The 25706-nt window shown below is 41.6% G+C and overlaps 1 protein-coding gene across 5 annotated transcripts in view; it reads left to right on the top strand.

The window, feature by feature from the left end:
- igsf11 (immunoglobulin superfamily member 11) overlaps positions 1-25706 on the top strand; it is a 93083-nt gene that overhangs the window by 8642 nt on the left and 58735 nt on the right. For 3 of the 5 annotated variants that reach the window (XM_061827547.1, XM_061827551.1, XM_061827550.1), the window contains exon 2: positions 23863-23892. The exons of 1 other annotated variant lie outside the window; for it this stretch is intronic. In XM_061827547.1, the coding sequence (XP_061683531.1) occupies positions 23863-23892 (30 nt within the window). Of the gene's footprint in view, positions 1-20931; positions 20936-23861; positions 23893-25706 lie in introns of those variants that run through there. One more of the 5 variants, XM_061827549.1, reaches the window with a different exon arrangement.

Below are 25706 nucleotides of genomic sequence, written 5' to 3'. Positions count from 1 at the left end.
GGGCAGATATCGACTGCCATTAATTTATGTGTGCGTGACGTATTGCAATACTGAGTCAGTTCCTGCCAGTTGATCTCTGGTATGACCAATGACAGTTTCAGTGTTTTTTTTTTTTTTTTTCATTGTAAGCCTTTATGAGCTCAGATCAATGGTGAAGGAAATGCTTTTGTGCACACATTAATCCCATGAGTGTGTGCCAACAGATGGTCTGTGGGCCTCAGTCCGCATATATTCCCCCCGACGAGAAAATTACAGTTTGAGCCCAAAGGATCACGACGTCCCTGGACTGTATTGACGGCCTCCGGGGGTTGGTTGAGGGGCTAGTTTGGTGCTCTTCAACTGGTTTCTGATTGGACAAAGTGGCAACTCTTAACACGAGTTGGTGAAGTTAAAAAAAAAAAAAGATTTTAAAAGATAAGGCTTTGTGGAACTAAATGCCGCTTTGTGAAAAACAAAATTTGATTGGAAAATAGCCTGCCTAATAACCACAATATTGCCAATTTTAGCCAAATAACAAGTGAAGAAAATGAGTGGGAAGTAATGAAAAAAAACCCAACCCCGTGACAATCTTAACCAAATAGTTGCATGAGTCATGTTTCCAGCTACAAAGCAGACTGCCTTGAAGTAATTGCTAACTTAACCCATTCATGGGCAGGTTGGCATTTTTTTTTTTTTTTTTTTTTGCCTTATTGAGACAAAAGTCTCCTAACAGGCCACAATCAAGGAAATAACACTTCTTTTTCGTTGAACGCATAAAACAAAGGGCAAAAAAGATGTACCGTCTCGGTGGCAGCGTCCCAAACCTGGGACGGGTATGTTATCACTTCTGTGAAGTGGTACATACGAGAGATATGTTTATTCATTAATTCTCATTCTAGCACGACACTTACACATTAATAATACTGATGGATTAGCATTTTGAAGACAAACTTGGTCGTATACTGACCTTTCTCCCTTTCTTCTCTTGGAAAACGCTCCATGTGTACTTGAGGCAGCCATGTTGGGTCAGGAAGGAAAGGGAAATAACTTCAGATTCAGATTAAAACACTTCAATATTTTGATATGCTGAAGAATATAATGCGTGAAAATCACGGTGACCCAATAATGGGACGCTGCCCACGAATGGGTGAAGTGTGCCAACTGAACAATTGTTCACCTTTTACATTCCTCCGTACGTTGATCAGGGAGTGGACGTGTTCGGTGAAGCGGAGCATGCCTTTCAAACGCAAATCCATAGATTGTTGCAGCCCTGCATCACTAATTTGAAATGGATTTGTCATTGATCTACTCCTGGCGCTGGGCGAATAACGAAGATCCTGTGACCTCCACACTTCGGCAACGTGTGTCGTCTCATGGGAAGTTCAAACAATATCTGTACAGCTTCTGTGTTAGCATTGCTACTGGTGAATACCGTATAGGCCTTTTGTAAAAATGCAAGTGCGAATGATGTATAATGTTTTTTGTCATTGTAATATCTGCCAATATTCATAAAAGAAACATGCGGGCATAAGCTGCAGGAGCCCCAGTCTGCCCGAGTGGGCATTAGCAGGCATGAAACCTGCCATCCCTGCTGTACAACATCCGCATTATGCCCGAATTGATTCTATTTGTGAACGGAGCAGGGCCATTGTCTGGAGAATTTGCAGCCCGCGAGTGCTATTCTTGATGACGTCTCTATAATTTGACTTGTGGAAGTGTTCAATACGCGCATGCGGGGGAGAAGAGAGAGGGTTTCTTTTTTTTTCCATTTATAGAAACACGTGCACAAATACATTCACAAGCTTTTTTTGTGTACAATCAAACTATTGATGCCTCCTTTTGAAACAGTGGAGTCAAGGTGAGTGAATTAAATCAAAAGGATCCGCCCGGTGTTCTGACTCTCTTTTATGCACGCTTCAAATATGGATATGACAGCAGAAAGCGCATTGTCTCACATAACAGACGTCAAAGTGTCCTGTGTTGTGATGGGCTGGTGTTAGCTTTCATGACCACGTTGGCAAGAAAATCATTACGGTTGCATTGGCCTTTGTTATCCTTTTTGCTGAATAAATTAACCTTTTTAACCAGAAGTTTGGCGTTTAGTTTATCTTCAAAATAACTTTTTTTGAAATCACTAAATGGACAAAATGTGGATGACGAGTACCTGCATATACTAACTTCAGAAATGGCAGAAGTAGTTACGTAAATGCAACAAAATGATTGTTGAAATCAATTTACCGTTAAGAAATCTTTTGTTCACATTTATTTTTATTAGCTGATGTTGTTAATTTGCTGTCCATTGTTCTGATAGATTCTGACCCGACTTTCGACACTCATATCAGACCAATTACTAACACTGCCTTTTACCATCTGAAGAACATATCTAGATTGAAGGCTAGAATGTGTCAAGCAGACCAGGCAAAGCTCATCTATGCTTTTATCTCTAGTAGACTTGACTATTGTAATGGTCTTCTGACTGGACTCCCCAAAAAAGGTATTAAACAGATGCAGCTCGTTCAGAATGCCGCAACTCGCGTTCTGACCAGAACAAAGAGGTCAGAGCATAGAACTCCAATTCTAAAGTCCTAACACTGGTTTCGAGTCAGCTTTAGAATAGATTTTAAAGTTCTGCTACTGGTCTCTAAATCACTAAATGGTTTGGGTCCTGAATACATGAAAGAAATTGCTTACGAAATACAAATTCAGTAGAGCTCTGTGATCGACTGATTCAGGTCAAATAGTGAAGCGCAGAGTCCAAAGCAAACATGGTGAAGTCGCATTTAGCGATTATGCTGCACATAAATGGAAGACCTTAACTTGCCAACCAAGATGACATCAGCCCCAAGTGTGAATGTTTTTAAATCCAGGTTGGGAAAAAAAAAATTCTCATACTTTTTAGAGTATTTCAATTTTGAAATATTTATTGCACTGTACGCTGTTTTAATAGTATTTATTTTTAATCTTATGTATATTTCTTTTGTTGTCATTTTTCTTTTTATATTTTTCCCCCCGTTTTAAATGTTTTATTTTTGTGTCCAAATACTGTTAATCATGTAAAGTACATTGGGTTACCGTATGTATGAAATGCACTGTATAAATAAATCTGCTCGCTTGCAGTAAATGGTTGCAGCCTTTTAGTTAACATTTGTCAACACGACTGCACTGCAATCATAAATAATTTGCGTTCTCCAAGAATTATATAAAAAAACAAAACAATGCATAATAACAGATTTTGCCCAATTTTCCAGCATTACTAGTCTCATTCATCCCCCATGTAGGCAACACACCTGAAAACGAATATGACTATTACTACGACTAGTAATCCATTGGTTTTATGTAGAACTTTACCAGGTATTCAAAGAAACAATTTAAAATTGAAATTTTCATAAAATGTCAATTTATGTCTTGTGAAAAAAATAGCATTCAGTTTCACAAGCAAGCAAAAAAAAATTTATCAACTGTCTCCTCTGTGTGAAGTTGTAATTTATAATGATTCATTATGATCCTCAAGTACGTAAACACTGTTTTGAGGAATCTCGGGCCCTATCACAGATTACTGGTTTTGTTCATACTAGGCTGTGGCCTCCCCAAAATCTGAAAAAAAAATCTCAAAACCAAAAGCACCTTTAACAGAAAGCGGTCATGGGTTTTATATATATATATGTGTGTATATATGTGTATATATGTATGTATACCTATACCTTACACGTGTGCGTGTGTGTGTACGTGTGTGTGTGTGGTGTGTATATATATATATATATGTATATATATATATATATATATATAGTATATTGAACAAAACTATTTGAAATAATGTGTTGTCTGCATTATGCGGCCCTCTTGTACTTCTTCCCAGGATTGGTCCCTGCAGGCCAGGTTGGGCCGCAGCTCGGCATACTTCCATTATAACTTCCTTAATGCGTCGCACCCATGAGTCCTCTTCCTTTGTGATGTTTTTTTCGGTCTTCATCCCAAGTGTCATTTGGCTTGCCCTTTTTCTCTTCTGTATCTATATTTGTCTGACTTCCACTGTCATTTTGGCGCCCACCACACTTTCAATTTGTCATTTTCTACACATTGTAAACCACAATCGCTGCCGTTTTATCGCCTGTTCTCCCTTAAATTTGAACATTAATTATTCTCCAAGGAAGAGTGATGAGACCGAAAAGTGTTTATTCTTATTTCTTATCAAATGTGTTACTTGTCAACAGCCTTGAAGAAATGGTGTCAGAAAGATGGCTGACTTTAACGTAACAATAATTCCCAAAAGAAAGTCAATCTAGCAACGGTGCCTCTAGTTTAACTCATAGTGAAACGAAATCTGACCAGGAAGTGTGGCACGGTGGGTCAGCTGGAAACCGTTGGCCTCACAGTTCTGACGTCCTGGGTTCAATCCCAGACCCGCATGTGTGGAGTTTGCATGTTCTCCCCGTGCATGCGTGGGTTTTCTCCGGGCACTCCCGTTTCCTCCCACATCCCATACACATGCAACATGAATTGGACATGAATTGCCCCTAGGTGTGATTGTGAGTGCGGCTGTTTGTCTCTACGTGCCCTGCGATCGGCTGGCAACCAGTTCAAGGTGTTCCCTGCCTCATGCCCGTTGAGAGCTAGGCTAGGCTCCAGCATTCCCTGTGACCCTCGTGAGGATAATCGTCTAAGAAAATGGATGGATGAATGACCGGGAAGACTGTCGTCACAAGAAAAATGTCGTGGCTAGTCAAGAGTTTCTTTTCAAATACCTTCGCAGATGTATTAGCTCTAATCTCGTATACATACATGATGTAAGTCTCTTCATGAAGAAATCTGGAAAGTGGGAGGGGCTTATTGAGACTTTTTGTTTGTTTACGGGGTGAAGGACAACATGCAACGCCGCGTTGTTCCTCTGGCACCTCTTTTACTCAACTCAGTGTTTTCACACACAAAAACAGATGTTAATCTTCAAAAACGTTAAGCCTTAGAACCGGTCATGAGTATCAACGCCCCTGAGTGAGCTCCACGTGCACGCTCAAATCCTTTCCAGTGACACAACACAACTGTGCTGGGCGTCCCTCGTGAACCAAACTGAGCTCCGACATCTGTTATTTCAGGCTTAAACACATTTTATCCCCATCCATTTTCGACAGCGATGGGTGCGTACCTCGGACTGGTCGCCAGCCTTTCGCAGGGTACATTTGGACAAGAAAAAAATATATATTCACATTCACAGTCTTAACTGTAGACAATTCAGTTTTCATGTTTTTCGAATGTGGGATAAATCTACTGAAGCTGTCTTTTTAGTGGCAATGATTTCATAAAATTACCCGCGTCTTTTTTTTTTTTTTCCTCAACAAATGTTTCATAGGGAATTATATGCTCTCGTGACCCTTTTGAATTTTATATTAATGTGCTCCAGAAGTTCTGAGTCACCAATACTCTACAAATTTTATCTTATCTGCGGGGGACTATAATGACAGAGTTAAATTTAAGACACTGTGAAATTAGTTATCCAAATCTCAGATTCCTGTCTGAATGGACAAGGATGCAAATGCACATTAAAAAGAATACCTCAAAGAATGGAATCTGTTCTGGCTACACGGTGGCCCACTTGCACAGAATCTTTCTCAATTTATATTTCCTTTATGCCTCATTGTCAGGTGGCCAGCACTGTTGTTCACATTGATCACATATCGCAAAGAATTGTACCAAAAGACAAACATGGACTCGTGGTTCCGTTATTTCAGTAGACAACTGTGTTGTTATATTTATTTCTAGGATCATTATAAGGATCTTGGGGGAAGGAAAAAAAAAATCAACTCTGGAACCTGCGATCTTCTTAAAGCAGATCATCAGAGGGGCTGTTTGATGCTTCACAGGTTTTCTGTATTTTCCTATGGTGATTGTGATATCTGAGTTATCACCTTGCTATGAAATCCTCCGCCGCTCGCCATCTTCCTTTTGATTGTCGGGAGCACGCACGCTGTGAATGGGGGGAGGTGCTGAGGTGCGTACGGCATGTGGCAATCAGATAGATGTGATTGCGCGAGCTCACGGGAGCTACCGGGGATCCAATCGGGTTTCAGCTGTTGGGGGTGAGGTGATGTTTGTATGACCACATTTGCTTATTTGAATTAATGTTGGATTTCTAATATGGTTTCCGATATGTGGCAGGGTGGCGGTGCCATAAGAGGACATGAACATACAGTCCCATGCACAAGCATTAAATGTGCAGCCTTGGCAACACTTTAATCATATAGAAATGGAATATTTTGTTTGCAAAAGTAGTGGTTAGAGGTCGGGGGGAGGGGGCTGAAACAATCCGTCCGTCCCCCCAGTTTAAAAACCACTAGGCTACTTCCTGGTTCATGGACAACCACAAATAGTTATGCTCTACTACTGTACAGTATTAAGATTTTGAGGCATGTAAGTTTACATGAGGACCGTCGCACAGTGAGATATGTGGCCGAACGTAACTGAGCTGGACCATCGGGAAAAATAGAGCCAACGACCACACCAGATGATTTACTCGAAGGCACAGATAATCAACTCCCCGCAGCAGAAACAAAACAACAACCAAGAAATGTTTCGGGATGCCACATATGCTGTATTATTTTTTGATGGAACCGCAAACAACATGCCGCAATTGTCAAGGTCAAAGGAAATTCCACGGGTGCTCTGCATAAGACTATACTTCACTTTCCCGACACTGATAGATATGAAATCTAAAAAAAGATAGATAGATAGATAGATAGATAGATAGATAGATAGATAGATAGATAGATAGATAGATAGATAGATAGATAGATAGATAAGTATTTGAACACCCCACGAGATTTCAATTTCTCCCACTTCAAAATCATGGAGGGGTCTGAAATTTTCATCGGAGTTGCACGTCCGCTGTGAGAGAGATCATCTAAAAAGAGAAATCCAGAAATCACCATATATTATTTTTTTTAATTATTTTTTTTTGTGTGATACAGCTACAAATAAGTGTTTGAACACCTGAGAAAACCAATGATAATATTTGGTACAGTAGCCTTTGTTTGGAATTACAGAGGTCAAATGTTTCCTGTAGTTGTTCACCAGGTTTGCACACACTGGAGGAGGGATTTTGGCCCACTCCTGCACACAAATCCTCTCCAGATCAGACAGGTTTGACTGGGCTGACGCTGGGAAACACAGAGTTTCAGCTCCCTCCTAAGATTTTCTCTTGGATTCTTCTTCCATTGTCTAATGATTGCTCCAACAGTGGACCTTTTTCCACCAAGCTGCTTGGCAATTTCTCCGTCGCCCTTTCCAGCAGTGTGGAGTTGTACAATTTTGTCTCTGGTGTTTTTGGACACCTCTTTGGTCCTGGCCATGTTACAAGGTTGAGTCTTACTGATTGCATGGGGTGGACAGGTGTCTTTACGCAGCTAACGACGTCATACAGGTGCATCTGATTCAGCATAATACATGGAGTGGAGGCGGACTTTTAAAGGAGGACTAACGGGTCTTTGAGGGTCAGAATTCTAGCTGATAGACAGGTGTTCAAATACTTATTTGCAGCTGTATCACACAAATAAATTGTTAAAAAAATCATACATTGTGGTTTCTGCATTTTTCTTTTTGATTATCTCTCTCACAGTGGACATGCACCTATGATGAAAATTTCAGACCCCTCCATGATTTCAAAGGGGGAGAACTTGCAATATTGCAGGGTGTTCAAATACTCATTTTATTCATTGTAGATAGATAGATAGATCCAGATCTTCACCTTACTTTAATTGATTCTTTCTTGGCATCTGCTCACCCTTCTTCAACAGTTAAGTACATTATTTCATACTATTAATAATACAAATGATGATTATTATTAATGCATTTAACAGATAACCGAAACCAAAAGGCTACATCTTGAATCTTAACAATTGCACGAGCACATGTACACACTCGCAAATTGATGCATGACTGTACGTTTATGCAATGTCAAACAATCCATTAAGTGTAGCTACCATCTATTCAATTGGGGTAATTACCCAGAGACTATTAAGTTGTTTCTGTCTGTACACCATCACAAGTGTAATTACGGCCAAGCACGTGCAATTCCACTCGGCTCTCACTCCCATTGTAATGCGATGACGCGATGCATGTGAGGATGGATGATAAAGCGCGGTGGTGGACAGAGTATTGATTGATAGAAAGTATGAGCGTGAAGAGAGGATAAAGAAAGATGGGGATTGTTCTCACAGGGGCCCGTGAGACCCTTATAAACATATCTCATAATCAATGGCACAACATCAGACGATCCATCTTTTCTGGCCTGTAAACGGTTGACATTTTCCTTTTATTAAAGCTGTGAGTTGAAACGCAGTGTTTTAATGAAGATATGCGATGATCAATGACGCCGCTGTAACTCGAAAGGGGGGCTGCTTTATTAACGCGGGCCTTTGTCTTGTTTCTGAGCAATTTCTTTGTGTTTAGGAGATGATTCGGGAATGGAATGTGGGTCTCGGGTGGCCAGAGTAGGACGCGCTCCTTCTGTTTTGCCCATGATTGTGAAGCACAATTATTGTGAGGCAGTGGGAAACTGGAAAATCTCTGTAACGACAGATGTGAATTCTTTACATTGGCATAATAAAATGTGGGGTCCCATATACAATACATTGCCTTCTTGTGGGAATAGAGTAGTACAAATGTCATTTGTGCCCCACCAACATGTCCAGATTACTTTTTTTTTCTCCCCAAGATCTCGTGGTGTTTGACAATATATTTTGGTCTTCAGATACAAAGTTGACAGGCTGCACTTAAAGGTCAAGTGTCATAAAATGGATAATTTTTAGTATGTTATTAATGAAAAAACGGCAGCCGGTATGGACCCATCTATTTTTCTCTCCACAAAACATGATTTTGACGTATGTGGGTTTTTGGAACTCCTGCCATGAAAATCCTCTCGAGGGATTTGTTTTCGACGAGAACCAGGAAGTGACGTTGGAGGCAGTAGTGTGTTCAAGCGGACCCGTTTGTTTCTATTAGTTTTTTTTTTCAGTTCTATTAGTTTGTTCCTTCATGTTAGCCAAAATGCCGGCTCGTTGCATTGTTGCATATTGCTCGAACACTCGGGAGGATGGATTTACCCTTCATAAGTTTCTAAGAGACCCGGTTCGTCGTGAAAAATAGATTGCGCGGGTGCAAAGGACAAAAGCTTTGTGGGTTCCAAATGAATGGTAGGTGTGTATACGGCTACTAAAAAAAAAATAATAGTTTCGGGGAGTCTCTCTCAACGCAATAAAAGATCTGCGTACATATGAGAGGGGTGCTAGATGTGTTGATATGTGTGTTGGACGGCCTCCGTGTCGGGCTCGCCGGCGAAGGCTTCCGTGTTGTGCCTCGCGGACGAGCACGACTTCAGCCGGGCTGGCTCATACATACTGTCTGGGAGTCTGTTGTTAGTTAGAAGTGATCAGCATATCATCTAAATATGGCTCGAAACAATAGGGTAATATTGCCCCGGACACTTCACCCGGTTGTGAGATGTTCTCTTCTTCGAAAAGAGCTTCGGTGTCTGAAGGGACGTGTTCATCTCCCATTGTAGGGGCCACGGCCTGTTTTCAATGGCAAATGTCTGGGGTGACGTCATGGGCAGGAGATGCAGCTAATATGGTGACCACTTGGAAATCGAGTGACAGCTTTGCGAATGGATGATGTGCTCTCTGCTCATATTTATTTTTTCGTATGGACATTGAAGCGAATAATGTTATATGTATTTTTCATTTCAATATCTATTTTAAAAAGTTTTTAGGGATGACACTTAACCTTTAAATGCTAAACAAAAAGTTTTGTGGTTTTTTTTTTTCATGGAGAGATTAAGTGGGATTCACCAAACTACATGTTGGAAGCTAAATGTCATGTAAATCACATAGGATGGTTTCATCTTCGTTGTTGCACTGAGTGGAATGATGTGTGAGGGCAGAATGCTTGGCAAACTGAAGTTGATGCAGTTAAGGACAGGGGTCAAAGTTGGTTGGGTGGAAAACATAAACACTCACTCCTGGTTATCTTTTGAGTGCGTCCGTATTCCCGACGGCTCTACATCTGGCATTCGGAATAGCTTAACGTCGGCCAAGCCTAAGCCATTGCGCACTTACTCCGTCTTGCACTCTCTCTTCGCGAGGCTTTTAGCAGCCGAATAGTGGATTTACTGTTTTCCCCCATATAATTTCCTCTTCCAAATTACATAAATATAAATCAAAATAACGGATCTTTGCACTTAATTTGCACCTCGTTCCTTCCCCTTATCCAGTGGAGATTCAGGTGGAGTACGAGTATTAATAGAATCCCTCGTTTATGACGTCAGTGGAAATTCACGTGTGCCTCTTAAATCTTAAATGGGGTTTTATGTTCGTTAGACAAATCAGTCTAAATGGTTATTCAGTCAGCGATGTAAAGGAGAAACAATCTTCTCCTTTTGCCTTTCGTCATGCTTTTATTTGGCTCCTTTATCTGGCCAGCTGTGTTTCACCCTGCCGATCTGTTGCCAACCTGGCCGCTTCCCCCCCTCTGCTCTCTAAAGTGAATCTCAAACGCTCATTCTTCCTCTGCGATTTCTCTCTGTGACTAATGCGTTGCCTTGTTTCATTCTCTCTTTTATCGAGAAAAGGACTCCATTCTCTGCCTGAAAGCTTTGTGGGGTCCTAAATGCTAAATGGCATTCTGTCTCTGCCAGGCGCCTGCTTAGTGCTGGTCTCCTTGGTGATGAGACCGATCAGGCAGTTCTGTACCAGACAGCGAGCAGTCTGTGTTTGTGGGAGTGTGCGATTCACTTTACTGTACGCTAGCTTTGTGTGTGTGTGTGTATGACATAGATATTCATATACTTTAGGCAGGACAAGGTGCTATGCTGCACGTGTATTATTGGCTTCATTAGCATTTGAATGCATTCTGTTTCCTGTCAGCAGGTCCCTGCCAAACAAGCAGGCCTTGTTCTCGCCGCCTGGGACTCGAGGGGGCAGTAACGGCCGGGGCTCGACGTGGTATTGCTCTACGCTGGCACAATTCACCCCGTGTTAAACTCTGCAAACACCGCTGTTGGACTCTGAAGCGTTCCGTCCGTCTGTACTGGCATAATCAACAAGAGTCCGACCCTCAGGAATAGAAATGGGAAACCACACAGTAGGGGTGGGCGACGATTGTTAACGTTCCTTTCATGGGGTGCAATTTTACATTATTGAGTATTCATACGGTCTCGAAAAGAAAACAAACAGGTGCATGGACGACATAAGAGGAAGAGCAAAAGGAGGAAGTCCATAAAATCCTGATTCGCTGAATCAGGGGACGCGATTGAGTCACGTGACTCAGTGAAACAAAATAAACTCTTGCTATCAAACAGTTTGGAAGCATAAGAAGTGCGTGAATTCAAACAATGGACCTCAATGGAGTACTTCTATCCTATTGGTTTTTTTTGTGGTAGAAAAATAAACAGTTGCTGAAGTTATCATTATAAAATAAAATAAATTGAGATTTTTATTTGCCCATATGGCCCACCCTTACTTCAAATTGCTTCTCCAAGTCCAACATACTCACCAATGCAAATGTCATAGTTCATAGGAACCACCTTCAGAATGTGTTAAATCGGGAGTTTGCAATATGAAAAACTGCTAGCAAGTGATCAAACCTTGGGAATTTACTGCGCATTTGAACCATACCATCCAAAAAGTAGTATGAAAACTAAACATAACCGACATGCACCTGGTGTGCTCTTTCAATCTATTGAAAAAGTCCAGTTCTACAGTCTGCCGATATATACAAGTACCTCGATTAACTTTCCGTCATCTCACTGAAAGCCCACACATGTCTGGAGAAGTACAAATGGACGAGGTGGATTTGTGTTTAACCTACAGCCTCAATGTCTACCTGCTAAAGATAGCGTCGTCATCACCGGGTAAGCGTTAGTTCATGTAATTCAAGATAACGTTAGCATTTACCACACGCAGGGTGACGTGAGAAACTTACTAAGAATAGTATGTTACCAACCCTCCGCCGATCTGCATCTGACTTTTGAAATTACTTTTGAAAGCATCATCAGCTTGTTAGCTACTCGTATTTTTACCTCAGGTATCTGGACTGATGGTGTAGTTTGTAGGTGGACATATTTGCTGAAGTATGTATTTAGAGTGATAATTAAGTGTGACAGTGTTCCAGGAATACTGTCTGGGATAACGAAAAATATTTACTCTGGGCTAATAATAATTGGGGCCCCTTAAGACTGGAATCTGGCGACGATTCTGGGTGGATGTTCCAGCAAAGCTCCTGAAGCCTAAACTACCAAGCACTGGAGGTTGTGCCCACTGAGTGTGTGCGTTGTAAATTATTGACCCCTCATAGGTCATGTGCTCTGTTCCTGATTGGTTTTATCTCTCTGTAGATTCTCAGTTATCCAAATCATGGTCATCCCCAAATGTTGAATCAAAGCAACTGGACTATTTTTATTCATTAAAAACATTTTGCCGTCAATCCAAAAGGCTTCTTCACTTCAAAATTTCTGGCGTGGAGTCTGTCTTTTTATGGGGCACCCTATTGTTGACTATCCCCAGCGAGCACACCAAATGACGCAGAAATAGAAGGACACCATATTGGAAATTTGGAGCTGAAGAAGCCTCATGTATTAAAATGTCTTCAGAAAGCAAGAACTGGCCATTTCCCGAGATTCAACCTTAACAGAGCTCTCATTGCTCGTTTTTCCTTGGGCATGGTGGTTCTTTGCAAATCAAATCAAAGGCACAAGACGTGGCCAGATAAGGATGAGTCCCCCACCCCACCCCCACAGACATTTTTACTCATGTACTTTTGCCAGGTCATACTGTGAGTTTTGACAAAAATGTTTTTTTGTTTTTTTTTTTTGTGGAGAAAATCCCACCCTTTAGCGCAAATCAGCGCTCATACTGTACTTGCAAATTACTGATAAACTGCAAGTGTATTTCTAATTGATTCCTGGTTGATGAAAATTATTTATAATCTTACTCATCTATTTGGATTATTTATGCGGAGCTATGGGTGGGCTACACACTCTGCACTTCATCTGCAATCGAATTATGCTAAAAATGTTGCATTTGATCTTATATTGCGCATAAGTAATGAATCCAATTTTACATTTTGGAATTTTGGCTGTGAAGACATTTACATGTCCATCGTTTTAGGAGCTGTGATTGGAATAAACTATTCTAATCTTTTCAGTTCGATGTGTGAGGACATTGTGTGTTACTACAAATAAAATCAGACGTTTTCAGTGAGCTAACCACTTACTTTCAGTGTGACTTAACATAATCTAAAACTGCATCAAGCCATAACAAAGAATTACAAAGAAGTACTATTCTTCTGGCATTTCTGTAATAAAATTGAAGTGGAGCCGAAATAAAACAGAATATATGTGCATGAATGAGAGGGGTGGAGGAGGAAATGTGTGGGTCCAGGGAGAAGTGATAGCAAGGGTGGACGACTTCAAATACTTGGAGTCAACAATCCAGAGCAATGGTGAGTGTGGTAAGGAAGTTAAGAAATGGCTCCAAACAGCTTGGAACAGCTGGCGGAAGGTGTCTGGTGTTTAATGTGACAAAAGAGTCACCGCTAGGATAAAGGGCAAACTGGATAAAACAGTGGTGTGGCCGGCCATGATGTTCGGATTAGAGAGGGTGGCACTGAATAAACAATTGGAGGTGGCAGAAATGAAGGTGCTGAGGTTCTCGCTTGGTGTGAACAGGTTGGATAGGATTAGAAGTGAGCTCATTAGAGGGACAGCCAAAGTTGGATTTTTTGGAGACAAGGTTAGAGCAGAGTTCGATGGTTTGCACATGTTCAGAGGCGAAAGAGTGAGTATATTGGTCGAAGGGTGCTGAGGATGGAGCTGCCAGGCAAAAGAGCGAGAGGAAGACCAAAGAAAAGGTCGATGGATGTTGTGAGGGAAGACATGAGGACAGTGGGTGTTAGAGAGGAAGATCCACGAGATGGGCTTCGATGGAAAAAGATGACACATTGTGGCAACCCATAACGGGACAAGCCGAAAGGAAAATAAGAACATTGAACTGCGGCCGGTTTTACATGCAGTCCTTTTTTTGGCATTCTGATTTACATCCTTTCGATTGAAGATCTCTGGTCAGTTGTTGAAATGTGACATAATTTTTTCCGATCTGGTGTACAAATATGACACACGTTTAATTGGAACACCCATTTTACAGACGTATGACATCCTCAGATCGATGTAAACATCACGTAATTTATCAAGGTGGAGGTCAGTTGTTTGATTAGAAGTTGTGATTGTTTTTACATGTTTAATAAAGCAAGAGCTTGATTAAAAACATGTTGCAAATTCGCCATGTTTATAAATGGGTACCCAATGAATAACCTTACTGCGAATTTAAGTCAGGACAGAGCCCAGCTCGACGGCATTCCCGATTCACTGTTTAATCACAATCAACATTTGGATCCAATAAGAGGCACGATTAGTGTAACCTACAGGAGACAATTAAAACACTCATCCACACATCACGCTACAATTTGCCTCACATTTTCCAAAGGAGCTAAAGACAAACCCACAGCTAATCCAAAAAAAGTGTGTTCTCTCAGATGAATCGGCCACTGTACCAGGTGGCCCTTGCCCTTATCATCATGATCATCAACATCGTGATCATCATCGGGTCAAAACTATTTTATAAGCTCCCTACATCAGAGTTGGTTCCCCAGATCCTTTTCAAGCTATTGATCTCGGTGAGAGAGAAAAAAACTTCAATAGCCAGCTAATGTGATCGAGGTCAGCCATGTGCTTGGCGTGTTTTATCTCGCTGGGACCAATTTAGAGGGCTTAATCACCAAGGACCCAATAATATGACTCCCTTACATATTTTAATGCCCTATGTGCTCTGCTTTATGGGCCGTATTGAGGTGTGTGTGTGTGTGTGTGTGTGTGTTAATACATAGAGGTTTATGTGCTTTGGTAAATATACTGTATATATGCAGCACAGATAAATAAGCATCCTATCCTGCATTGTGGAAGACCAAATGCGAGTCAAAAACCCGCTCATGGTATGATACCAGTGAAGTGTGGGTCCCCTTTAGAAATCAGTGATACATATCATAAGGAATAAAACACTATAAGCCCGCAGTGAAGTGCTTTGATCGCTTTTTTATGTATGCAATCATATGGCTCAGTGAAGTGCTCGTTGATCAGAACTGATCCAGACAAAAGCTTCACGAAACATGCATTTGAACTGTGGGTGCCCGTTTTTAGTCTGGGTGTCAAAGGAGAACCTGGGCTTGTTGTTTGGTCCTCATCATTTTTTTGGATGGAGCTGAATCAACAGACAAGAGAGGAACATATGAATAATGGCAGTTCAGGGTGTACCAAACCTCTTTTGTCCAAAGTCAGATGAGATGGGCTGCAGAACCACCACGGGCCTAATGATGATAAGCACTATAGAAATGGATGTATAATAATGTTAAAAATAACAACCCTCTTTGGTAGCACTGGTAAAACAGAATATACGTGCATGAATGTGAGGGGCGGAGGAGGAAGAGTGAAGCTCCAAGGAGAAGGGATAGCGTGGGTGGATGACTGCAAATACTTGGGCTCAACGATACAGAGCAATGGTGAGTGTGGTAAGGAAGTAGATTAATGGGTCCAAGCAGGTTGGAACAGCTGGCGGAAGGTGTCTGGTGTTCTATGTGACAGAAGAGTCTCTGCTAGGATGAAGGGCAAAATTGATAAAGCAGTGGTGAGGCTGGCCATGATGTACGGATTACAGACGGTGGCACTGAAGAAACAAAAGGAAGCAGAACTGGAGGTAGCAGAAATGAAGATGTTGAGGTTCTCGCTTGGAGTGAGCAGGGTGGATGGGATTAGAAATGAGCTCATTAGAGGGATAGCACAAAGTTGGATGTATTGGAGACAAGCTTCGAGAGAGCAGTCTTTGATGGTTTGGACATGTCCAGAGGCGAGAGAGTGAGTAGATTGGTCGAAGGCAAAAGAGCAAGAGGAAGACAAAAGAAAAGGTTGATGGTTGTTGTGAGGGAGGACATGAAGACAGTGGGTGTTAGAGATGAAGATACACGAGATAGGCTTAGATGGAACAAGATGACACGCTGTGGCGACCCCTAACGGGACAAGCCAAAAGTAAAAGAAGAAGAAGATTGCTAGCACTGGTGACCAAATATTCCAAATGAGTCATCAAAGGTGCAGGTGTACTTGTCATTGGGGCTTGTGATCGTACCATGAATTTTTCCAAATTCCCGTCATCGTACACAGTTGCACAACACCACATAAATCCCCCAAATTACCCAAACCTATTTGAAGCATTGTTTGTAAGCGTCTGTCCTGTCTTGGTTGTCTTGTAAACCCAGTGTAAAATGACAAAAACGCGTTTTTTTTGTCCACCACCTTTCCTTCTGGTGGTGCCAGACTGAGCCACTCAAACAGCTCCCAGTTCCTTCACACTGATTCCAATTAAAGCACGACTTGTGATTAAAAGGCCAGCAGTCGGCTTGGTAATGCACAGCCCATGTTTGACTTTGTGCGCTAATAAAAGGGAGAATCATTGACGGTGTGCTTGTGAACGTTGTTTGTAGGCTTGTGCATCATTATGTTCACCGTTTTTTTGTGGCCACGTGGGGGGGATTATCCTTGCCGCAGATAAGTGTGTTTGTGTGCGCTCGTGTGATTTCATTATTTTGGCTTACTGGACATCGGGGCCAGTCACACATGAGGATAATTGACCTCAGGAGACGATTCTCGGTTGTGATTATGAATGCCTGCCTTTTCTAATTATTTACAATTAGACTTAAATGTGGCATTCATTCGCATGATGCAATGACTCATTGATTTGTTGTCAAGACATTTGAACACACAATTACCACAGTTTGTCCAAACACTTGCACTATTAAAACATTAAGCATCTTAAGAAGCCTTTCAAATAAGTTGGTAAAACACCGACTAGCGACTCATCTCATTTACAAACATCAACTTTGAATGATCACAAATTCATCCGTATCCCCTTGGCATTTATATTCAGCGTTTTGCACCTGAGCAGTGCATTTGTTTATTCAGGTGCAGATTAATTTTATATGAACAATATTAAAAGGTCTGATCATCAAAGATTAATCGTCTTTGTGCTGTAATGTAGGCTAGGACTCCTGAGGCCTTGCAAGCTGGAGTGTAAAACAAAGAAATCATTCTCCATTAATGAAAACACATTTTAACGCTAAACTCACTACTGTGGCCTGCCTGGTAATAAGTTGTCGTTCCAACGGCTGGAAGAGCCAATGATGAAAAATGATCACTGTAATCAAGTCATGACGGGGTGTTGTTTTGCATTTCTATTTGAATTCTCAAAGACGCATGTGCGTGTGTGTATGTGTGTACGCACATTTGGATGTTCCATCCACCTGAGTCAGCAGCCTCACTCAGAGGCATTCACACCTAAACAATCACAAACTTCTAATGAAGCCCGTACAAAATAAACAAGTTGGTGAAGACTCACGAGGAGTTGAGAATCAGGTGTGACCACCGTAGGTCATGAAACCATGTGTGAACGCATGCTTAAAACACCGCAGTGCAATTTATGTTAAGCACTGCGCCTCCAGAGGGACTGTAATCTTTTGGCATGCTCCATCTCCAACTTTTGCGAGCTCTCTACCCAGTGATTGTCCTTTTTGTTGAAAAGTGTAGCTTTGCCTCCGGGAAGAACATATCTGTTATCCTCGAAGCTGCATTTCTTCTTCTTCCACTGAGCCGTTTGTCTTTTGAAGCAAAACAAAACACAGGCAATGCCGTGAGCTGTGAGGCAGAAAGAAACTAGACCAATCTCTATCATCCACTCAAAAAACACTTGAAGTGCACTCGGCTCGAGTGAATGTCCATAGAATTATGTACTAAGTGATCAACAAAGACTAATGTTGTCTATTCAGCCAGCGCATTGCATTCTCAACGCATTGAATCGTTTGCAAACTGGACTGTTCTGTTTGTCCGAGAAGACGTTTCAGCTCTCATCCGAGCAGGCTTCATCAATTCATGCAACGAGGCAGAGTTAGGACGCACTAGCCAGTGTCTGTGTGTAAGATTTCACCGTTTATGCTCCAACTTAGAGTCGTGCCTTACCCAACGTGTGGAATCTTTGTTCTAGAAAGGGGGAAAAAAAAAGGGTTGCCTGCCTTTAAGCCTCCTGGCCAAGAGGCCATTGTCCGTTGTTTGCTGGAAGCACCCTCATTGATATTCCGTTCAGTTGTAAAGTGGTCGTGAGGTTACATAATGGTCCAGGAAGCTGGGTTGTGTTGGAGTTGAGTTTCTTTGGGATGGACGAAAGGACGGCATTGTGGAAATAAAAGACAGGTGATATCGTAAACCCCACTAATCTGTGAAATAATAGTTTTCGCCTTTATGGCCTCTCTCACGCCTCTTTCAAACTGTCTTCCCATTCTTGTCCTCAAACGAGTACTGTTTCTCTTGGAGGTGCAGAGGTAGATAGTCGAGTCTTGACCTGAGGTGTTTTCCCGTCTGTTTTGTCATCTGGCGTCTGCTCAGCGGTGTCTTGGTTTCCCCGATGTATCTGATCTCTGCATTGCTCACTGGACCGCTCTTGCATGCACCAGACTGCGTTCCGGAGAATGTGACGTCCGGTCTTTAGGTTGTACCGGCCACTGTCTCAGCGTGTTTGTGGGTTTGAGGTGTACGGGAATGTTGTTGGTTGAAAATCCTTCTGAGGTTTTCAGACGGAGATGACAGATCTGGAATGACAATATTGTGGCATCTGTTACTCTTCTCTGTCTCATCCATCTTGCTCCAGCACCTTCTGGAATTGGATTTGCTTTTCATAAATGACCAGCTGGGGTAACTACATTTTTGGAGGGCCTCCCTCATGTGTTTCTTGCTCTTTCTCATTGGCCTGTGGACTGGATAGAATGTTATCCGCTTTGTGCTGTAGGATACTGATAACCCTCAGTTTGTGTTTCAGAGGGTGATGTGATTCAAAAACTAAATATTTTGTGGGAACCCCAACATGGAGGCCAAATTGTCACCATTGCCAAAAAGGTCTTTGAGATCCTCACGTGTGAACTTGATGTTACTGTCCGCTGAGCTAATCTGGTCAAAGAACGCTTCCACTACTTGGCTTTTGGTTTTAAACTATGTGACACCTAGAGTCATTCATTGATGGTGTAGCCAGTAACACTCTCTTGCCTTTGGTCGAGGCAGTTCGGAGTGGAGTCCAACTTTTGCACGGAATTACCTGGGATAGGCTCCGGTACCCTTGCGACCCTTGCAAGGATAAAAATCTTCAAAAATGGATGGGTGGACTTGGGTGTCATCCACACATCTCTATACAAATGACTTCCGAGTTGTTGCCTTAAAGTATGCTACAACGTGGGATGCCACGGATTCAATAACTGTGTTTTTGTCTGCCGGTAATAAACTGCAGACTTCTATTAGCCCGCTAGAGTGGGACAAGTAACAAAACAGGGTTTACAAACCCACCTACCAATTAGGACAACAGGAAGTTCTATGCAGGCAAACGTAGAAGTGAACTGTGTTCGCGTCCAAAAGAAGTGAAGTGCACGTAGTTCAACTACAGATTTAGCAGTCCACATAAGGCTTCCAGTCAGCTTTAGAATAGATTTTAAAGTTCTGCTACTGGTCTAGAAATCACTAAATTATTTAGGTCCTGAATACATGAAAGAAATGCTTACGGAATACAAACCCAGTAGAGCTCTGAAATCGACTGACTCAGGGCAAATAGTGGAGCGCAGAGTCCAAAGCAAACATGGTGAAGCAGCATTTAGCTATTATGCTGCACACAAAGCCCCCAGTATAAATGTTTTTAAATCCAGGTTGAAAACTTTTTTTTTTTCATGCTTTTTAGAATATATCCACTTTTTGATCATATTACTTCCACTGTATGTGGTTTTGATTCTTTTTTTCCAATTTTTCGTTTGTCATTTTTATTGTTTTTATCTCGTTTTAAATGGTTTATCTCTGTTTTCAAATGCCTTTAATCATGTAAAGCAGATTGAGTTACCTCGTGTATGAAATGCGCTACACAAATAAATTTGCTTTGCTTAGATTTCTACTGCAGGTCCAAGTGCACAACGCTTTATCTGGCAATTATCTGTCTATCAACATGTACATTTTAAGCGACGCATATCCAATATGTGCCTCCAGATTACTCCGCAGCTGCCCTTGTCTATGATTTTCCTTATTGAGAGATCAATACACCTTACTGCTCGTGTTTTCTATTGTGCTGGTCGGGCAGAAGGGGTTATGCAGATTTCATTTTCATTTTTTTCATCATGATGCTGCCATCTTCACGTACCCTTACATCGATATTTAACCGATACGTGTCGGATTTTCATCTCATCCAGATTAGGATGAGGTTTGATGACCTATTCCATGCATTCTTGGTCTTTCTGATGCCATGACGCATATTCTGTTGTGCCAATTGAGAGCAAGAAATCACATTCATGTCACTTTGGAAACCCATTTTTCTTTTTACTTAGCTGCTACTGACATGTATATACTGAATGGAACCATTTACATTTAACCACTCAACCACTAGTCTATTTTTACTTTATGCTGTTTATTTATTATTCGTGATGTTGTTTAAATGTAAACCCAACAGTTACCCTGCTTGTTTCCTAAGGGAAATATGTGTTTACTGGCTCACCAGTTGTTTAATAATATCGTTGAGGAGGGGTTGGGGGTGGGGGTCCAATGTGTTTTTATAGCTCTATTTGTTCTCAAATATAATAGAATGTACAAGAAATATTTTTAGCCCTTTTTTGGCTTCTCTGGATTTTTCTTTTCTGGATTTGCCTTTGTTGTCTTCCAGTCAGTTATTGCCTGGTATTTTCCAGGTATTTGGTGGCTGTGCACAGATGGAGATGTTGGGAAATGAGAACAAATGCGATAAACAAAAGAGCACCAACTGATATGTGGCAGAAACAAAGGTCAAAACACTGCATGGAGAATTGCGCGGCTTTTACCGTATTTTTCCACACGGTGGCTGGTGGTGCGCGCGGTGGGTGGTGTTGTCTTGGGGGATGGGAAGGTGCGGGGCTTCATAGGAGTACATGTAGGTACATTTATTTTGCTGTCTTGGTCACCATGGAAACTGACATGAGGGAATGTCACGAGCTTGGCAGTCGCAACCAGTTTGAGTGCGGTTAATGGGACCAAATTTTCTGTAAAGTGCTTCTGAGGCTAGATGATGGCCGACCTGGATATCGGGGTTGACTTTTCGCTAGCCCAACCGCTCTGTTTTTCAGGTACAGGAAGCACATGAACGGCACCCCCAACGGAAAGTAAATTGCTCACTCCACGAACAAAAAAAAAAAAAGTGGTGTGAGATTTTGTTTGTACCTGGTTGACAAGTACTCAATGGACTTTAGTTCCAGTCATCATTTGAAAATGCATGTGGGCATTCCGGCGCGAGGACAGATGTTCAGTAACGAACCATCGCCGCCGTTTTGACTTCACCTCCTTCCCACTCATTTGTACTGCTCCCGTTAGGTTTGGCACTGTTTGCTTTTTTTTTTTTTTTTTCTTCTTCTTCTTCTCCATTTGGGCTGTAAACAGTTGTGAAGCGCGCCATATTCACTCATTACGTTTCACACAGGCAACGTTTTTAAATGTGGTGCTTGCCCCGTTTTCCTTCCCTTCTCCTCCCATGAGCCTTTGCTCCAGCTGCCAGCTGGCAGACTTTTTAAATTCAGCTCGGATGATTTACCACTGCAGAAACGCTCGCTCCTCTCTGCATCTTACTGCATGTAGAACACCGGAGTCGTTGGTAGCAGGTAGTGTGAGGAGTCGACCGGCGATGGCAGCGTGAACTGCAGGATCAACCGAGCAAAGCGTCTACCGCGCACCTCTGCCCTTTCGCCACTCAGCCAGAAAATACGGAGGATGATTACTTTACCCTGCCGCGGCTTCTCAGTGACCTGTGATTTGTGAAGGCAATTTGCTGAATGGCCATTTAAACCGGTGTTCAATGAGGCATCGCTTGTGTCTGATAATGTCTACTGCAAATGACTGCAGTTAGTTACACATTCGCAGCACTGGAGCTGAGTGGCTTGTATTTGTGCCTCCCAGTTCCGAGGTTTGGGGGCGTAAGTCTTGGTTTTGACCTTCCTCTGTGGAGTCAACGTGTTCTCTCCTTGCCTGGGCTTTCTCCGGCTTCCTCCCACATTCCCAAACCATGCGCATCGAGGGGCGACAATTCATCACTAAATCAACAACTAATCGATTTATAATTTATGGACCCTGTTTTATCTTAAAATGATATAAATCTTCTGACTTTGATTCACTTCTGTTTAGTTACAGTGAACTTCAACTGGAGTCTCAATAAATGACTTCAAGGAAGCGTCATTCACTTTTACTACTTGCTACTATATTAGCACCTAAGCAACCCATTGTTGAGACCATGTGGGCTCGTCTGCAGGACACACCTCGTAAATATTATGTGATTTCTGTCGTCATCCATGAAAACAGACTTTGCGTTGAATCAAAATAAGGAATTTGTTTTTCCTTTAGAAAACAATGATCAACGATTAACAGAACAATCCTTGGAAAAAAAAAAAAAACAAGATTCATCGATTGGAAAAAAATGACCAATGAATTCATTAAAATTAATTTGAATATTTAGCTACAGCCCTAGATGCATGTCAGGTTAAAGTTCATAATTTAGATTTATGTAAGTGTGAGGTCCTTGCTTCCCCAGGGCTAAATGTATAGTGATTTATTTTTTTTTTTAAATGTTGAAATACAAAGATGATAGTCAAACCAATTGTCTTTTACAGTTTGTTTTCTTTGTCCATATTTTTAAATTGAATTGTAAAGTACATTGTTTTGAGTCTTCATCTCCTTTTGAGTAAAATGCAACTTTATTGCTTTATTGCAGCTAACATTTACATACACAAAAAAAGTAAATACAAGACACCCTCATTCTCAGTTTTTGCTGGATGTTAAGTTTATTCTGAGTGATCTAGCGCTCTGCAGTTTCCAATATTTTAAAACAAGACCACCAATTGTAAAGGCAACACTGACTACAACAATGCATTTAATGTAAGAATACAATCAACTGCATATGAAGTAATATAATTTTCCAGTAACATTTGATAACGGGTATAGATATGTCGCTGTCAAGCACACTCATGTCTCCAAATGTGATAGGTCAAATGGGTGATTGCTGCCAATTTTAATGACAACTGCATTAATGATGATATTGACAACCTGGCGGGCACAAATCAATGGCAATATGTCCAGGTACTGTCTGAAGAGCATTTTTGTCATTTCGAGACTTGCTGTGGGAGAAAATGTCCGTTTTTGTATACGAAATACTCTGATGATGGAACTAAAACTAACGAGGCAAATGACATTTACGGCACAATTGCTGGATAAGCATTCACACACAGAGTACAGTAATTACTCTCTGGTGATTGCCAGCAAAGGATTGGATTAACTGTCCTCTGTCAGGACAGATAACTTGTCAATATCGTATACAAACACACAACTGTTTCCATCGCTTGAGAGGACATTACACTCACTCGCTCATGGAAAGTCATTCTAGTATTTGCATAACACAGTACTTGATAATACGTCCCAAGTCAAGGTGGTAGAACGCTTTACATCGACTGAATGCTAAAGTACATCCGTGCTGGTTACGAAACGTTGCTGATGGCTCTTTAATTGACTCTGCGCTCGGCTCATGTTCATTTCTGTGCACGTAGAGTATTCGCTCATTGGCCTGCACCCTGTGTTGCAAGCTGTGAGGTTGTTCTAATTTTGTTTCCCTTCCATAATTCAGATCATTAAAATGCTTCAACCATAATAATGATACTCATAATAAATACAAAATTAATGCAGCTCACACTGTATTTTGTCCTCTCATTTCACAGGTTCAAGGTTTGACATGCTCACTGGAAAAGGTAACACACACACACGCACACACACACACAGTTTAATTGAACATTGCATTGTTTAGTTTTCTACTTTTGCATTTTGTGAACCCGCAGCTCATTCTGTGGCAGATTGAAGCGACTGGTTTTTATGTCTGCGGCCTTTCCTCCGTAGGCCCCAGAGTATTTTCGTCCAAAATAATCCCCACCATCTGCTGTCTCTTTTTACTACGTTTAGTACGTGCTTGTAACACCTTCTCTATATCATTTACAGTTTATTTTCCCCCTCCGGTTCCTCTCTTGGCCTGCACGTTTTTCTCATTATAGGGTGCGGGGCCTTCACTTTATGCAACTCAATCTCAAGATGACAGCTCTCTTGTCCCTCTCTTCTACTCCCCTCCTTCATTTTTTCTTTATAAGGCCCTTGTTGTTCTACCTCGAGCATTCCAAGTGTTATCACAGACTTTTCTTACTCTGCATATCCTTTTTCATCACACACGCACATTTTTCCACAGCATGTCAAATCCTAATCTTTGTTTAAAGCACAAACTACACAGACGATATCCACTGGGAAAATCCTTTCGTACACATTAGTAAGCGTGTAGGCTGCACATTATTCCCAGAAAAAGTACTTAACGGGAGTGAGTTGCACCATCGGGATCCCGCCGAACGCAACTGCACCTTCGCTCAAGAGATCTTGTCGCATCTTGAGGATTTGCAATGTCTTTGCCACAAAACTATATTTAAATTATTATTGGGTCAATTCGGTAACGTGCATGTATTTGGATATATATAAACATATATTAAACATTTTCTGAATAATTGTCTTGAATCCCTCCCCCTTTCAACAAACAAAAAAAAGAACAAATCACAGGACAGCACAACTCGTGCAAATAATTTTTGATGTGTAATTAAAATGTATTCCTTTCAACAATAGCACAATAGAATGTGTTAAATATTAAACACAGAAACGTGAACAACAGTGCTCTGACCAAGCTGCAAAAACCTGAAAAAAATGCAATATAGATTAAATAACATGAATAGTATTAAATCACTGTTGTACAGTGATTATCACACTTAAAACATCAAAAGCTGTGAAAGTGATGACATTTAGCTTGACTTTAGCGAGGCAAAAAGTGAGGCTTATATCACCAAATGACTTGCCAAATATGACATTTCAGCATGTCATACATGACATATGGGACGTCCACAGTGCGACCTTTCCAGTGACGCCCAAAATTCAGACGGGAATGACGTCATCATCTCTATGACGTCGGCCGCGTTGAGCGCACGGCCGGATTAACCACGAACGGACGAACGGATAAGTGAGTGCGAAACCGAGTCAGCCGGAAACAGATTGTCGAAACACGGTGACGCCCGTGTTTACTCGGCATTTGATAAAGCAGGAGATTTCCGACAGACACTGATCAGCGCAAGAGATTGTCATATTTTGGCTGATACGCTAATGACATTTCAAAACCGGGCAACACACGCAGAAGGCCAGCCTTCTTTTCTTTTCGCTGTCCTTTGGCTCATTTCTTCCCATGTTTGCCAGCTGCTCAGTTTCTGCTTCAACTGCAGGTCTCTGCTGCTCCGAATTGCTGTCAATTGCCATTAATGGGGACTTTTTGCCATTTGCCTCGGAGTCGCACTTTGCCGCCGTGCCCTTGCTTTGCCGCGTCTTCATTCCGTGGCTGCTGCAGCAGTTTTCAGAGATTAAAGATTTTGAACGAAACCACGCGGTGTGTGTCAATGCTGTAATACCAGGCACCGTCTGCTTTACTATTCGTAAGTGTTCATAATTGAAATGCTGAATAGGCAGCTCGGGCTAATCAGCTTAAAAA

Source organism: Syngnathoides biaculeatus, chromosome 8, assembly GCF_019802595.1.
Source record: "Syngnathoides biaculeatus isolate LvHL_M chromosome 8, ASM1980259v1, whole genome shotgun sequence".
Classification (NCBI taxonomy): domain Eukaryota; kingdom Metazoa; phylum Chordata; class Actinopteri; order Syngnathiformes; family Syngnathidae; genus Syngnathoides; species Syngnathoides biaculeatus.
Note: the sequence above shows the minus strand (reverse complement) of the source record. Positions and strands in the feature narration are given on the sequence as shown.